This window comes from Benincasa hispida, chromosome 4, assembly GCF_009727055.1.
Source record: "Benincasa hispida cultivar B227 chromosome 4, ASM972705v1, whole genome shotgun sequence".
Classification (NCBI taxonomy): domain Eukaryota; kingdom Viridiplantae; phylum Streptophyta; class Magnoliopsida; order Cucurbitales; family Cucurbitaceae; genus Benincasa; species Benincasa hispida.
This window is the reverse complement of record NC_052352.1, coordinates 67485109-67500972: the sequence shown is the minus strand read 5'-3', so window position 1 is coordinate 67500972 and position 15864 is coordinate 67485109. Positions and strand designations below refer to the sequence as shown.

Genomic DNA, 15864 nt, shown 5'->3' with positions numbered 1-15864 from the left:
TCCTCCTACCTCCAATTGTACTAAAAAATAAAAATAAGAGTTATTTGATCTATGGGTGAGAATGAGATGGATTTAATCTCACCCCTTGTTTGGTCTGTGAAAACAAGGAAACATTAGTTTTTACTTTAAACTTGATAGGGTGTATGTATTGTAATCCTAATGGGCCATTTGGGGTAAGGATTATCTTAAGATATAATAACCACCTTTGATTACAGCAAATACTACTTTAAAACCCCCAATTAGCTACATTCAACACTATTTACTATTTACCATCATTTTTTATTTTTTGCTACAGTATTTACTATATCTTTTTCAAATTGAAATAATTTACACCTCAAACCCATATTATTATAATCCAAACTAAAATAATATACACCCCAACATACAGATTATTATAACCCGACTATAATAATCTAGGATTATAATAATCAACTTCTTGCACCAAACGTCCTCTAAGTATTTGATTCCATTAATTTAAATCTTAAACTTGAATAGTAGATGAAATTGAAAGTTTAGGTTTAAAATTGATACAATATGACAAATTTGAAGTTTAAATGGATGAAAATAAAAGTTTAGGGTTAAAACTAATACAATCTGTCAAGTTTAGGGTAAAAAAATGTTTCTCTTGTTACAATTTAAAAATGTTCATAGATAAATTAGAGAAACAATTTATATAAAATTTAATGTTTAAATCATATTTTAGTCCATGAACTTTGGATCTTGTTCTATTTTGGTTCATAAACTTTCAAATACGTTCATTTTAGTCCCTAAATTTTTAAAAAGTTTTGATTTTAGTCCATATTAATAAAATTATGTCAACTCTTCAACAAGAACGTGAGAGAGATCCCTACGCTCTAGATGCATTGAACAAGATGAAAGTGAAGTAAAATACCAATAACTAACACGCCAAAATACCGAGTAACCAAAATTGTGAACTAAAAATGTCCTTTAAATTGTCCCACTTTGCCACCTTATTCAAATATGAATTCTAGACTTTTTGGCATACCTAATTTATCTTGTAGTCTAGTCATCTAAAAAAATAAGTCATCTCGCCATTTTGTTACAAAGTTAATAAAATCTTAATATACCAGTGACAAAAAATGAACACTTTTTAAAAGTTACTAACATGAACATTTAAAAAGTTTAGGGAGTAAAATAAATAATATTCAAGGTAAGGTACTAAAAACATTTTTAAAAGTTTTGGAACTAAAATAAAACATTATTCAAAGTTTAAGGACTAAAATAAGATTTAGGGCTAGTTGCAGAAATAGAATTCAAACTCAAAGTAATAGAATATGTAGTACAAGGATAAAATAATTGCATATATAGATAAAAAAAAATGGTAAAAGGCTAAAAAACTAATGTCTAGCCACCATTTGCTCACTTATTTCCAATTTTCTCAAATTTAAAACTATCACTGATAGCAGCTATCGCTGATAGCTTTTATCAATTACTATCGATGATAGTTACTATCAGCGATAGCTTTCAAATTGAGAAAAATTAATACAATCTTAAAATATTAGCTTTTAATTTGCTATTAATTATCAGTAGCTATCATTGATTCACCTTCATCAATTGGAATCAATCTTGAAATATCGATACATAAGGCTATCGATGATAGATTTAAAAATAGTGATCAACTTTGAAAGAAGACCAACAACTTTGATTACCACCATAGCTATCACTGATAATCTTTTATCGTGGTTATCATTGATGTAGCTATCAGTCGCTGTCACTGATAGACTTTCATCAATTATAATCAACCTTACACTTAAGGTTATCAATGATAGATTTCTATAACTGGATCTTTGAAAGAATTGCGATATATAGATATCACTTAAGTTCTATCATTGGTATCGCTAACATCACTCATATTGTGGTTATTAGTGATGACTTATTCCACTAATGACATTATTGATAAGATGCTATTAATGATCTCACTGATATCATGTTATCAGTGATAGTTCTCTATCACCGATAACATGCTATCGGGTAGCTTCTATCACCGATAACGTGTTATTGAATAGCTTCTATCATCGATAACATGTTATCAATATTAGTTTCTATCACTGGTAACATGCTATCAATAGTAGCTTCTATCAATCATAACCACTAAATACCTTTTTGCCCCTTTTTTGTTATTCCTAAACATTTATAAGTCCCTTTTATTTTCGATGATAGCTTCTATCACTGATAAACATACTATTAGTGATAACTTCTAGGCATTCCACTTACATTTTAGTTCGAGATTCAACTTTATTAATTAAATTCACTAAGTTGGCTATCAATGATAGATTTTGATAAGTGGCTATTAACTATGAAAATATAATCAAATATTAAGCTATCAATGGTAGAAAATATTAGTGCCTATCACTAATAGACTTTCATTTGCTATTTATATTTAGGGTAATTGCAATTGGTAGTATTTTTAGGAATAATAACCAAGAGTATAACATCATTTAAAAAAATTGCAAATATAGCCAGATAGACTTTTATCGTTGATAGATTCTTACTAGTGACATGGTTTATCAATGATGAATTCCTACAAATAATATGGTTTATTACTGATAAACTATTTAAATTTGGCCATATTTGTAATTTTTTTTTTACATTATGTTATATCTGCTAATACTTTGAATTGAGTACTTTCAAGTCTTGGGTACGAAACTTAGCCTCATAATTATTGTGAAAAAAAAGGAAAGAGGAAAAAAATTCAAATAAAGAAAAGAAAAATTTTAAAAATAAGAGAAAGAGAAGAAGCAAAAACGGAAGAAATGAAAGAAAATTAAATAGAAAAAAAGAAAGAAAAATTTAAAAACAAGAAAGGGAAGAAGCATAAAATCAGAAAAAGAAAATAAAGTAAAATAATAAAAAAAGGAAAGAGAAGAAGCAACAACGGAAGAAAGAAAAGAAAATTAAAAAAGAAGGAAAAAGAAGCAAATGAAAGAAAATAAAAAATAAAGAAAAGAAGCAAAAATCGGATAAAAGAAATAGTAAAATAAAAAAAATGAAAAATGAAAAAAAGGAAGGAAGAAACAAAAATCAAATAAAAGAAATAAAATAAAAAGACAAAAAAAAGTGTGCAAGACAAAGGAGGGTAAAATTGAAAATTAAAAAAAAAGTTCAAAAATTTACTAGTCAACTTATACATATTTGTAAATATTTTAAAGACGTAATATATTTTTAGATTTTTTCTCTTATTCTACTATCTATTGCAAAAATCCTAAGATTTAAACCAAATCTAAAATACAAGACAACTAAAAAAAGGGACCATTACCTTCCATATTAGTTTCAAGTCCGATATTTTTCCAATAATTGGATATATGTGTTTTTATTATCGGATCATAGGTTCAAATCTTGCTGTGTATTATTATCTTACCCTAAGAAAATTATAAATTCTAAAGTACAAAGGTGAGGAAAGGAGGCGCGAGAGAAGACCTGGCGCGCCCAAGTAGCGGCGCCAAATCCCGACCCGATTCACAATCGCCGAGCCAAAATCAGTTCCATCCCACTACCACTTTCCAGTTCCCACACCCGTGCGGTGCGGCCCAAACTGTAGCGACCTCGTGTCCAGCCGAAATTACTCCTAAACTTAACCATACCGCCCATCTTATCTTAGCCCCCCAGGCCACCCCCTGATTCCAAATTCCCCGCTTCCTCTTCCTGGGCTTTCTTCTTCTTCTTCACACACTCCCTCACTTCCTCCTTTTCCCTTCTATTCCCCCTTTCCTCTCTGTTTTCGCTAACCCTTTTACCGTTTCCTGTAATTCCCCTCCTTTCTTCCATGGAGAAAGGCCTCCAACCACCTAATTTTGCCCCCTTTTAGTTGTTTTCTCTCTAACCCACATTCCCTTTTTCAGGTACCCTCTCTTTCTTCTTCTACTTTGTCTATGTTGTTGAGCTCTGGAATTGTTGTTCTATGGGGGATGGAATTTATCTCGTGATCGTTCTTACTTTGTTGCTTTCGAGTATTTTGCTGTTTTTTCTTCTTGTTACTTTCGAGTGCTTTGTTTTATTTTGTAGCTTATTTGCATCTTTTTGTTTTTGTGTTTTCTTTTTTTCACTTGATGAGATGGAGGGCAGTTTCCAAAAGTAGATCTTGACTTGCGGCTACATTATCAGTTTTTTGATGTCTGAATTTTTTGTTTTGTGTGGGAGGGAAGAATGATTATTTAGTTTTTGATTTATTCTTAGAATTGGCTGGAATTAGTTTAACTGTAGTGGATTAAAATATGCATTCTAAAATTTAGTCATATATGGACAGGAGCTTGTTTAAATTTTGAGGAAAACTTATGTCAATCATTGAAATTGACTCTGAACTTGCATAAGATATTCTCCTAAAAGCCAAAAGTTTAGATACCACACATAAGTAGCTCTTACCCTCCCTCAACTTTCTTGTGCATTTTCTTTTGGAGTTAATGCTTTGTTTCTTTTTTGAAAAAGGTGGCACTAACACTGTGCACGTATGGGATATTGCTATAAAAAAATCCATAAATTTATCTTACTTACATCAACAACTCCGATTTTAATTACTCAAATTGTAAATTGCACCGAATAGCTTCAATCTTTCCATCTCCTCTCTTCTGCATCTTTTCTTGGAATACACTGTTTTTTCTTTTAGGAAAAGGGGGGCTAAGCATTATTGGGATATTGTTACAAAGAATCCAGAAATTTATCTTATTCTTACATTAATGGCTATATTTTTAACAACTAAAACTATAAGTTGTACCAAAAATGTCCAAGTTGTCTTCTCAAGATTTTAAATACACCAAGTCTAGTACTTGTATATCGGTAAATATCACATTTGAGTTGATGTTTTATGTTTTAGTAATATGTTGAGATCACACATCTACTTTATTTATTTTATGAGAGAGATTTTGTTGAGAGGGGAAAAAGAATAAGCAACTGCTGCTACAAAATACTGAAGGTAAGAGAACATGCATATATTATATTCTTCATTCATTCCCCTTTCTTTGAACATTTTTTTCCTTACACAGATTGGCCTGCATATTCTACGTTATTTCTGCAAAAAAATTATCCAAATCAATGGGTGGTACATTCAATCCACAAATTTTGGTAGACAAGCTAGCCAGGCTCAACAACTCACAGGCGAGCATTGAGAGTATCCTCTTTGAAATTTGTACTCTGTCTTGTCCAAGTTACTATTATTAATATTTCTTATTATTCTCTTCTTTTGGCTAAATCACTTTCATGGATATTTATTGCTTTAGTTCTCTTGTTTTGTTGACAGAATTCTGTATTAGGTCCTTTCTGGTGTTTTTCACCCATTGTTTCTTTGGTAGCATTATTGTGGTGAAGTTGGCGTGACAATGGACTTGTTTAATGTTGTTGTGTGTAACCCAACCCAGTGAATCTGTAATGAATTACTTTCACTGTTACACATTTGGAAATTGATTAGCTTCCATTAGTGTATTAATTAGGCTACCTGTATTATCTTATGTTTTGGGAGAACTTCTTCTTCTCTTCATCATTGGTATCTTTGGCTAACTGTCCTGATAATATTCCTTTGCATTTGCTTTTACAAGATGGGGTTTGGATGTATGTTCTCAGTTTGTCTTTTAGGACTTATTGTGATTTTCCCCCTCTGAGTTGCATCTTCTTTTCCATGTCGGTGTATGTATATTATATGGTATAATGGTATAATGGAATAGTACTGTCAACTGTGGACCTGTGGTACTGCCGTACTGGTACCTAATAGTCCATTTCTGGTATGCTTCTATGACACTATAAATATATGAAATGAGAAGATGAAAATAAGGTTATTGGAACTAGCCACTATTTGAGGCATTAAAAGTGCATTAGAGAGTGCCTAATTCCTTGGTGTGTGCCTTATTACTTGTCCAGTTGTCTGTTTGGTTGATTAGTTTGATCCTTAATGTGATGAAGCTTTATCCCACTGGTGTATATTTCACATGAACAAAGCCAAGCAAGTTGTAGAAACATGGGATAAGCAGTTTCATTGTTCTCCACGTGAGCAGAGGTTGGCCTATCTGTATCTTGCTAATGATATTTTGCAGAACAGTAGGCGAAAAGGCTCAGAGTTTGTTGGTGAATTTTGGAAAGTCCTTCCTGATGCACTTCGTGATGTAATTGGGAATGGAGACGAATTTGGAAGAAATGCTGCCCTACGACTGGTACATCAATGCTTACTATGTATCCTTATCCTTTGTCATTTTTTTTTTACTCGTGCATAAAATTTCTTGAACCTCCATCTTGCATGTTTCTGTCCTTAGGTGAAAATCTAATTGGATACTTGGTATTCAAGTCTCTTGTACTATGTGGAATGGAATCCCTACGTGTATTTAAAGATGCATTCTTATATATTGTTAACACTGTTTCTTAGATACTTAAATTTGATATTAAGGGTATTCCATCTCTAATTTTCTCCCCCTGTACACCCCGGATAAGTTCTAGTGGGGTTTTATTTTTATTTCTATTATTAATTTTTTAAATCGAAATCGGACTCTTAAGGAAAGATGGATGTTATTTCCTGCGTTAAAAAAGAATAGACGTCTTGTCATTGTGGATTTAATCCAGTCCATACGACCATTATGAGTTGGCAACCTTCCTAGGATAAACATCTAACAAGTTTTTCAATGTAAATTATGTTGTAGGATAAAGGTGGGCTTCATTGCATGCCATATGATATTATGTATCTCTATGCTAAAGTTAAATAGCTTATGTACTTAAAGATGTTAAGATTTAGAAAGTTTTATGAACCAAATTTCCAATTCATGGAAGTACGTGGGATTGTCCAAAAACAAGAAAATATTGGTATAAATAATAAAATCTAGAACCCTCTCCTTGAGCTGAGCGAAACTGAATATAAAAGAACCACAAAATAGTCTATCACTATTTTTTTTTCTGGTCTATTAGAGAGCTTCTTTGTGGCCTCCTTTGATTTTAGCTATTTCCAACATCATCACCCGATCGCTCCATTTCTCTGAAAATCCTATTCTTCTTGATCCAAATACCTCACAAAACGACAATGATGACAACAAATATTGATTCTCTCCTTCTTCATCTCACCTTCAAGGAGGCGAACTTTTGTGGCTCAACTTTATTATTACTTTGGTGATGTGGGTTGAGGGAAACCATAGAATTTTCGAGGCAAGGATAAAATTTTGCTCTCCTTTCTTGCTATTTGGTGTAAGCTTAGTAATTCCTTTTATAACTCAATTTCTGATACTTTGGCTAACTGGAACCTTCTCGTAACTGAGGCTAGAGGCTTCCCCCGCCTTTGTAAATTTCATCTTCTTCATTTGTAGCTAACTTATACTCAATTTTCTGGCCTCTTCCATTTAATCCGTTGCCCATTAATTTTTCCTTCCAGCAAAAGTAGCATACTTGATTCCAACTTTCCCATACATGTTTTATAGCTCCTTTACTAATTAAACTCCAATGTGTGACATAGTACTATTGAATATGGATAGTACTATTGAATATGGATCTTCAACCTGGGAATAAGTTAGTTGTCAATGAAAATCAAATCTTCACAATTTTCCATGTCACTCTTTTTTATTTATTGATTCTTGACATGTTGAAGTGGAATTTTTTTTTTTATTGTTTTATCTGGACTCTGTTATCAAGTATTTTGTTTATATACCTATTTTAATTTTACTCATAGATTGGCATTTGGGAAGAGAGAAAAGTTTTTGGATCTCGAGGACAGAGTCTTAAAGAAGAAATAATGGGGAAGCATTTGGAAACTGGTAGCCGAAATGGGAAGCCATTCAGCAGTAAACTGGTAAGTTATTATTTCTCTTTCATCTTGTCTGAGTTATGTTCATGAATAGTCTGACCATTAAATCACCTATTCTTATTTTTCTTTTCAACAGAAACAATCTGCCAGTGTATCATTGGATAAAATAGTTTCTGGTTACCAAGTTGTTTATGGAAATGAGATTGATGAAGATGCAGTATTAAGCAAATGCAGGAATTCTATTAGCTATCTTGAGAAACTGGACAAAGAAATTGGCACTGATGTCAATTCAGGTATTTATACATTGTTGATGGGCTTACAATTATTTTTGCTGCATAGTAGTATTATATCAGCTCTCTCCTCTGTAGAACTTCTAAGATTGGGGAACAGTTTGTTTCTGGATTGGGGAACTAATTAACTGTCGGTGCGATGTTTTTTTTGTACCGTCCTCCACCTGACCACTTCAGACTCAGGACCACAGAAAAAGGTTTATTATTATTATTTTATTTTATATAAAATGAATTTTTGGTTTTTGAGAAACCAAACACGTGAATCATTGGAAAAAGGTCTTTATTTTCAATTTTAGCACTTTGTTTGGGTGGTTGGGTTAAAAGAAACAATCGAAGTTGGAAGTGCCAAGTATTTCGGGAAAAATACTACTTTTTTGTTTTGTGGTCTATAAATGTCAAGTTGGGTTCCTTGTATTCTAGATAGTCAATACACACACACACACACACTAAATTTGCTCTTTCATCTTCTTCAGAAAAGGATTGTTCGTGCCTTTTTTTTGGATTCCTTTATTTTTCTATAACCTGTTATGTGGTTCCTGTCCGAAAGAAAAACCTCTGGTTGTAGATTTAGATGTAAGAATACAAATTAATTTGGTGATATTATTGAACAAATTCATTTTTTAACTCTTTTTTTTTTTCTTCTTTTTGAATATTATTTGGGTTGTATTACAAGCCATAATAATTTCAGTGTTCCTAGTTCTCATCTCCTTTTGGTAACTTACATAACTTGTTACATTTTCATGCAATGTAAAATTTAAAAATAAATCTTGTTAGTTGTTTGTTCTCTTTACTTGTTTTCTTGGAAGCACAAACACTATCTTTTTGACCATGCCCATGAGACATGGGTCGGGCACAAATATGATCATGGTCTTTGAGGTTTGAGGTAGATATCTATTTACTCCTTGAGGTTTCAAAAAGAATGCTTTAGTCATTGAGATTTCATAATTGATTCTAAATGGTTCCGCAATTAATTTGATCGTTAGTTGACTAACAAAAAAGTGACTTGGTATGTGGAGGTGACAAAACTTAAATGAGTTGATACTTTTACCAGTTTTATATATTTTTTTTTATGGATTATGTGGATTTTTCTTCCTTTTCTCTTCCTTTCTCCTTTCCCTCCTATCCTCCCTCTCTTTCCTTTCTTCTTCCTCTTTCTCTCCCTTATCCTTCTGCTCGAGGTCTTCTCCAGTTTGTTAGTTTCATCGAACTTGTCGTCCCTCTTCACTCTTCCCCATACTCAATATCCTCCTCCTTATAGATTAAAAAATGGATCATAATTTCAAAACCAATTCCAAAAGTCCCACTTCCAACTGTGATGAACCTCTAGCACTAATGACTAATAAAGCCCCCAAAATCTCACCCATGAAGCTAGACCACTCACCAATCCGTTAATTCCTTGTTGTGCCTTATTTCTGGTTATTTTGCTTGTCCTCTATGGAAAATGTTGGGTGGGGGCTATTTTGGCTTAGTTCATGTCCTCCCTTTCATTGGGGTTTGGAGAGTTTCGTGGTTGCCCAAGGAGAAAGGGTATTCGTATTTGGAACCCTAGTCTGTAGGAAGGCTGCTCTGGTAACACCTTTTCTCGTTGCTTAACTAATCTCTCTCCTTTGAGTGATTTTGTTTTTGCCTCGTTGTGAAAGGTGAAATTTTCCAAGGATGTTAGGTTTTTTGTTTGATTGGTTATCCATGGAAGTATTAACACCTTGGAAAGGGTGTCGAGGAGGGTTCCTGATTTGTTGGGCCTGTTTTGTTGCACCTTGTGTAGGCGAGCGAAAAAGAAATTTGATCAAATTCTTTAAGAGTGTGGCTTAATTCTTTCCTTTTTTTACTATAAAATTCCAGCTTGGGTTGGTGCCTTATCCTTTCGAATTTGGAATGCATCCGGATCGGATGACAAATCCTTGGACACACTTAAAGCTCTCTTGACTTCCCAAACAACGCTCAGGATCTCGCTGAGGTATCTTTGTTAGAAGTCGAGACATTTTGACTCTTTCGATCTATCAGGATACATCAGGCTATCTATCAATCGATTTGAAAATAGCACGTTCATTTCCGCCATAATAATAAGTAGGCGAAGTAACTAGAAGTGCTGGATAAAAAGAATTTTAGTTATAGTTTTCCTTGCAACGGTCTTAGGACGAGGTGGTACTTATGATGTTTCGGTTTGGGACACCTTTTATTTGGCAATTTTCTGGATGTTAAATACCATTGGATGGGTTACTTTTTATTGGCATTGGAAGCGCATCACAATATGGCAAGATAACGTTTCACAGTTTAATGAATCTTCCATTTATTTGATGGAATGGTCAAGAGATTCTGGAACAATCTTATAAACGCTTTGTGCTTCAATGTTTGACCACCGAACACCTCCCTTCCAACACAGTCTATTACAATTGCTCTTATGTGTCTTCTTCCCACTCAACATCCCTTCAATCCCAATGATTCAACAATCCTTTTCTCACTATAGTTGAATTGACTTCCTCCTCCACCGCCGCCTTCATCGACGATTTTGAGTATGATCTCAAATCAATTTATGGCACTGGGGATTTCCAAATTCGATTCCACCAACCCTAGAAAGCGATTTAGGAAATTTGATTCAATTTGCTTCTTGTTACTACAACTTCTTTGTTGACCTCCTTGGAGCTATCACTTTCAGTGGTTTTGGTAGTTTCTGCTGATTTCAACGTCGGTCTTGTCCACAATCTCCTTGCTTGTGTCAATGTTGTTGATACCAACAACCTCAACCTCATCGTTAGAGAAGATGGAGTGAAAAGATGAAGGCTGGGGAGAGGAAAAAAAATGAGATTAAAGGAGAGGTGGAAGGAAAAGAAAACTATGTAATCCATAAAAATAATATAGAATTAGTAAAAAAAAACTTGTCAGCTCATTTAAAATTTCTCACCTCAACATACCATGCCACTTTCCTGTTAGCTCAACTGCCAAATTAAACAAGGGACCATTTAGAAGTTAGAACAATTTTCCAAACCTCAAGAATTAAAGTGTCTTATTTTGAAACTCATGGACCAAATAAAAGAACCTCCAACCTCACGGACCAAAAGTGTATTTTGCCCAAGAAATTATGTCCGGAGGTCTCATGTTAAATTTATGTGTCTTCTCAATTTTGAAGTATCAAACATTTTAGTATACATACATATATTTTCTTTTTCTAAAAAACATATCCTAGCCGTCCGCGTCCTACATTCTAGAAACAGATGCGTTGCCGTGTTGTATCCATCCTTCTTAGCTTGTTTTGTTTTAGTTAAACTTTAAGATTGATGTGTTTTGTTGTTGTTCTTCTTCTTTAAATACACAGGGCAATACCGTGGATCTTCAATTGCAGATGATTTGCGGGGACATCATACCATTTTGAGGGACTGCATCGAACAATTAACATCAATTGAAACATCAAGGGCAAGCCTCGTGTCTCATCTGAGAGAGGCTCTTCAAGAACAGGTATTTTGGGAAATTAATGGCATGGTTATTCGAAGTAAATCTCTCTCTCTCTCTCTCTCTTTTTCTTATTCTTTTTTTTTTAAATAAAATTTTTATTTTCAGGAATTCAAATTGGAGCAAGTCCGAAATCAACTTCAGGTTTGCTTTTCTGCTTCACATTGTCTTGGATGGGTTCAATGATTTTCTTTATTTTTCTAATTACTTGGTTTAGATTGACCCTATATGAAAACTCCATTGGTTTTGTGGGATTGGTTCAATTTTTAACATGAAACTAACCTTCCTAGCCTCAAGTTGAAATTCGTGCCTAGTTCTATTCTTTTCCATTTTAAAGTTCATACTTAACCGAACCTTTATAATGAATACGCAACCAAACCTTGGTAATGCAAAGAAATTTAATCCATGGATAGGCTTTTCATAATAGTGTTGTTTGAACCATACTGAATATGTGTGAGTTGATATAAAGCAAGTTAGGGTTTCTTGTATCTACCTTCCCGAGTTGATGAATATTATGCTGATTAGTTCATTCCCTGTTTAGTGGATTGGGGAACAATTGTATACGTTTTATAGAAAGCTTTATGCTTAGTTTGAAGGAGAAACATAAAAAAGATACGTCAAGGTCTTCCTCTGTTTGAGAAAACAGTGCATCTAGTATCTACGGCTAGATTTTGGTGCAGACACCTCTCTCCTTTTACTGACTATAGAGTTACTTTGTGGTGCAAGAGAAACCAAAAAACTAAAAAAAAATTGCTTTAACTGACCAGAACCGCTGGTTGGTTCCATTGTTGGTTTGGGTTTTTATGTAAGAAAAACCTATTATATTCGGTTGGTTTTGGGTTTGGCAAGGCTGGACTGGACATACTTGAGACTTAATATTTATTTTAAAAATAAAAAATATAATTGAATAAAGTGACCAGTCCAATTGGCTATATATGCGCTCTTGTAATTTTCGGGTCTTGAGTCAGACACCTGTGAATGCCTTTTTTTTCATGTGAACTATAAACAATGCAGTTGTGTTTCAGTGGCACAAGCCCAGTGCCGGCACCCATTCCTCTTTCAAGGGCTGGAGGCCCAACAACATGAAGATAACATGTTTGGATTTAACGCAAATGGCGAACTGCCGAATCGAACCAACTGAACTGTTCAACTCAACAGTTTGGGGCCATTCGGTGCAATCTTTATTTCTTTATATTTTGGCAGTTCGGCACTCTAACCATTACAACCCCTGTCCTATACTTTTGGCCATGTGGAAATCCTTTTGTAATTCCATTTTGGGCGCTGGGATACTTCTCCTTCCCCTCGTTGTATATTCATATTTTCATTTTCTTCTAAAAAATGACTTCCCCTCTTTGAATCTGTGTCACGCTAATCTTCATTGAAATAACTCTAATTTTTTTTTTCTAGTTCCACTTTCCAATCATAAGATCATAAGTAAGGAGTGAAGAGAAATATATTTTAAAAAATGGTAGTTTTGTGATTTGAACACGATCTTTGAAGAGATAATGTCAAAATTACATGCACACTAACCTGGGACTTTCACTGTCTCAAATCCACTTTCTTGAATAGTTTCATTTTTTACCGAGCTATGGATACCTTTAGTTAAGTACATCTAGGAAGGAAAATCGAAACCTTAGCTATTTAAACTCCCAAATGCTTGCGGTATGTGCTTTAGTTCCTGCATTGCAATTTTGCTGCTAGACGTTGGTCCCTCCTGCTGGGAATTTTAAATGTTCTCCATGCTATGTAAGCAGTAAAGGTTTAAGAGAGGAGTTTAAGCCACAATAACTATCGAAGATTTAATATCATATGACTTTTTTGGCAACCAAATGTAGTACACATGCAAGTTGATCCATGCGCTCATGGATATAAAAAAATTGTTGTATGTACTACTGGATAAGATTCACTCATGGCTTGTCCGATGTTTTTATGGGTTGGTGGCCAACGCTCAAGTTCTTTGGATGTGTGGATAGATTAGATACTCTCGTAGGAGTCCTTGGATTGAGGAATTATGGAATTTTTGAGACAGTCCAAATATATTTTTACTGTTTTCCCTGCTGACTATCTTACAGAAGAACTGCTAAATTGATGGAAGTTACATTAGAGAAATAGGGAAGAGAGAACATAACTGGGAGAGGAGAAAATCAGAGTTTCCGGATCCAAATAAAATATCCAAAACTGCAAAGTTCAGGCTTAGTTTGATAACCATTTGGTTTTTGGTTCTTGATCTTTGAAAATTAAGTCTATAAACACCTCTTCCACTTCTAGATTTCTTGATTTGTTATTTAATTTCTACCAATGTTTTAAAAAACCAAGCTAAGTTTTGAAAACTAAAAGTTTTAGGTTTTAGAAACTTATTTTTGTTTTTGAAATTTGCTAAGAATTCAATTCTCATTCTTAAGAAATGTGAAAACCATGGTAAAAAATTGAGACGAAATAGACTTAATTTTTAAAAACCAGCCACCAAATGGGGTCTTAATGTTTTTATTTTTTTTTTTTATTTATTTTTTGTGTGTGTATGTATGTTTGTTTTGGGGCGAGGGGGAGATTAAACAAAGCCTTTGGGAATCTCTTTTTGGCTTTGGTTGGGAATCTCTTTATTTTCCTTATTTGGTTGGTTGGTCAATATCCCTATTACCAACTGCAACCTAACTAATGCCTTCGTGAGACCTGTTTCAAACAATACTTCGTGATCTCTTCTTGCATCTTTGTATTTTGACAGGCTTCTCATTCTCAGTCTGAACAAACTCAGAATCTCTGCCGTCAGTTTTTAAATGGTGAAAATGTGCAACCTATGACTGAGGAGGCATCAAAAGATGCTCAGACCTCGATAGCACCTCACAGCCTTGTACCAAGGGACAGAGAACAATCGGCGCCAGTAATGTATGCAGGCTCATTACCTTTTCCTACAAAACCTGGACCTAGTGAGGAAGATCCCCGTAAGTCTGCTGCTGCTGCAGTGGCAGCGAAGCTAACTGCATCGACATCCTCGGTTCAGATGCTCTCTTACGTCCTATCTTCTCTGGCATCAGAGGGCGTAATTGGAAATCCAAATAAAGAGTTACCTGGCGATTATCCATCTGAGAAGAGGCCGAAACTTGAGAATGACCAGTTGCCTTACACATTGCCTCCCAATCCTCAGCGACCGCCAGTCTCTTCCTTCCCACATCCGGAGTCTCTCCAACTCAACACTTCGTCCACCAGTCAACAATACACTCCTTCTGACCCTCCACCTCCCCCATCATCATCTCCACCGCCCATGCCTCCGTTACCTCCTGTCGCACAGTTCCCTGTGCCCCAGTTCACACAGAATGTAGGGTCAGTAAGTAGCATACCTTACAGCTACAGTATGACACAATCACTGCCACCATTAGCGATGCCTGGCTATCCAAATGTCGGAGCCCCAGTGACGGGGTTGTCTCCTTTCACAATACCAACAAATTCTTACCAGAGTTTTCAGGCTCCAGATGGTAATTTCTATAATCAATCTTCATCCATGCCGATGGCACCGATTTCTAGGCAGTAGAGCTATGCAATACTAGTGCTACTTGATCTGTTGTGCTAACAAATCTTTCAGGAAGTGGTGCATCCCATTAAAGGCCCTACGAGGAAATCTTGCATCCTTGTATGCTCCTTAAGTTCTGACGACTTAACTACATGGATATTGCACATAGTAATAGTTTGTAATTTATCTTCACTTTCCAATGTATTATTTGCTTGGAGTCTCTGACGATATTTCACGTAGTTGAATGGTGTAGTATGATAATTAATTATGTTGACTTAATAGATTTTTGCACATAGTAAGAGTTTGTAATGTAACTTCATTTATTAATGTAATGCTCCGAGGTTAGAATAGAACTTCATCCGATTCACTGAAGTCTGATTGTTTTTTTTTCCCCGGTTTGATTTGTTTTAGCTAACAATTGGGAGAGTTAAAAATGAGAGATCCTATAGACTGAATAAATTGTTTGCCAACATCTAAAAGCAATGAGAATGATTCTGTTTTGATGGCTATAAAGTCTTTCTTACTTGGATCCTCTTTGGAGACGGTCAATGACAATCCTACAAATCTTGAAGAGAATTCAGGTAATACTAATATAAATTCTCATTTAATTTGGAAGATGAGGGAGAACAGAGATCTTGTTAATTATAATAGGTACTTATTAGTTGTAGCTCGGCCGACTTATTAGGGCATTTGTGAATTGTTGCAATATGGTTGTAGTGTAATTTGTAGGATAAAGGTTAGGATTGTGGCCAATGGGAAATGGCCATATACTGTTGCTCACATTGTTTGATATGATTATGGTTCATTTGGGGACATCTGATAAAATTAGAACGATATGATTATAGGCTTTTGACATGAGCTCAGTGACAAGTCGTGTGCTATTTCGAAAGGCTTAGCTA

The 15864-nt window shown here is 34.6% G+C and overlaps 1 protein-coding gene across 2 annotated transcripts; it reads left to right on the top strand.

Annotated features, from left to right (window-relative positions):
* The first annotated feature begins 3408 nt into the window (after positions 1–3408).
* Positions 3409–15318, top strand: LOC120075433 (UPF0400 protein C337.03). Of its 2 annotated transcripts, none has more exons than XM_039028819.1 (8): positions 3409–3860; positions 4998–5122; positions 5908–6155; positions 7649–7768; positions 7860–8016; positions 11327–11466; positions 11569–11604; positions 14183–15318. In XM_039028819.1, exons 2-8 carry the CDS (start codon positions 5047–5049, stop codon positions 14984–14986), a joined length of 1581 nt encoding a protein of 526 aa, XP_038884747.1. In that variant the 5' UTR covers positions 3409–3860; positions 4998–5046; the 3' UTR covers positions 14987–15318. The 2 variants fall into 2 exon arrangements, with proteins under 2 accessions (XP_038884747.1, XP_038884750.1); XM_039028822.1 differs by lacking the exon at positions 3409–3860 and adding an exon at positions 4871–4927.
* Positions 15319–15864: the final 546 nt, after the last annotated feature.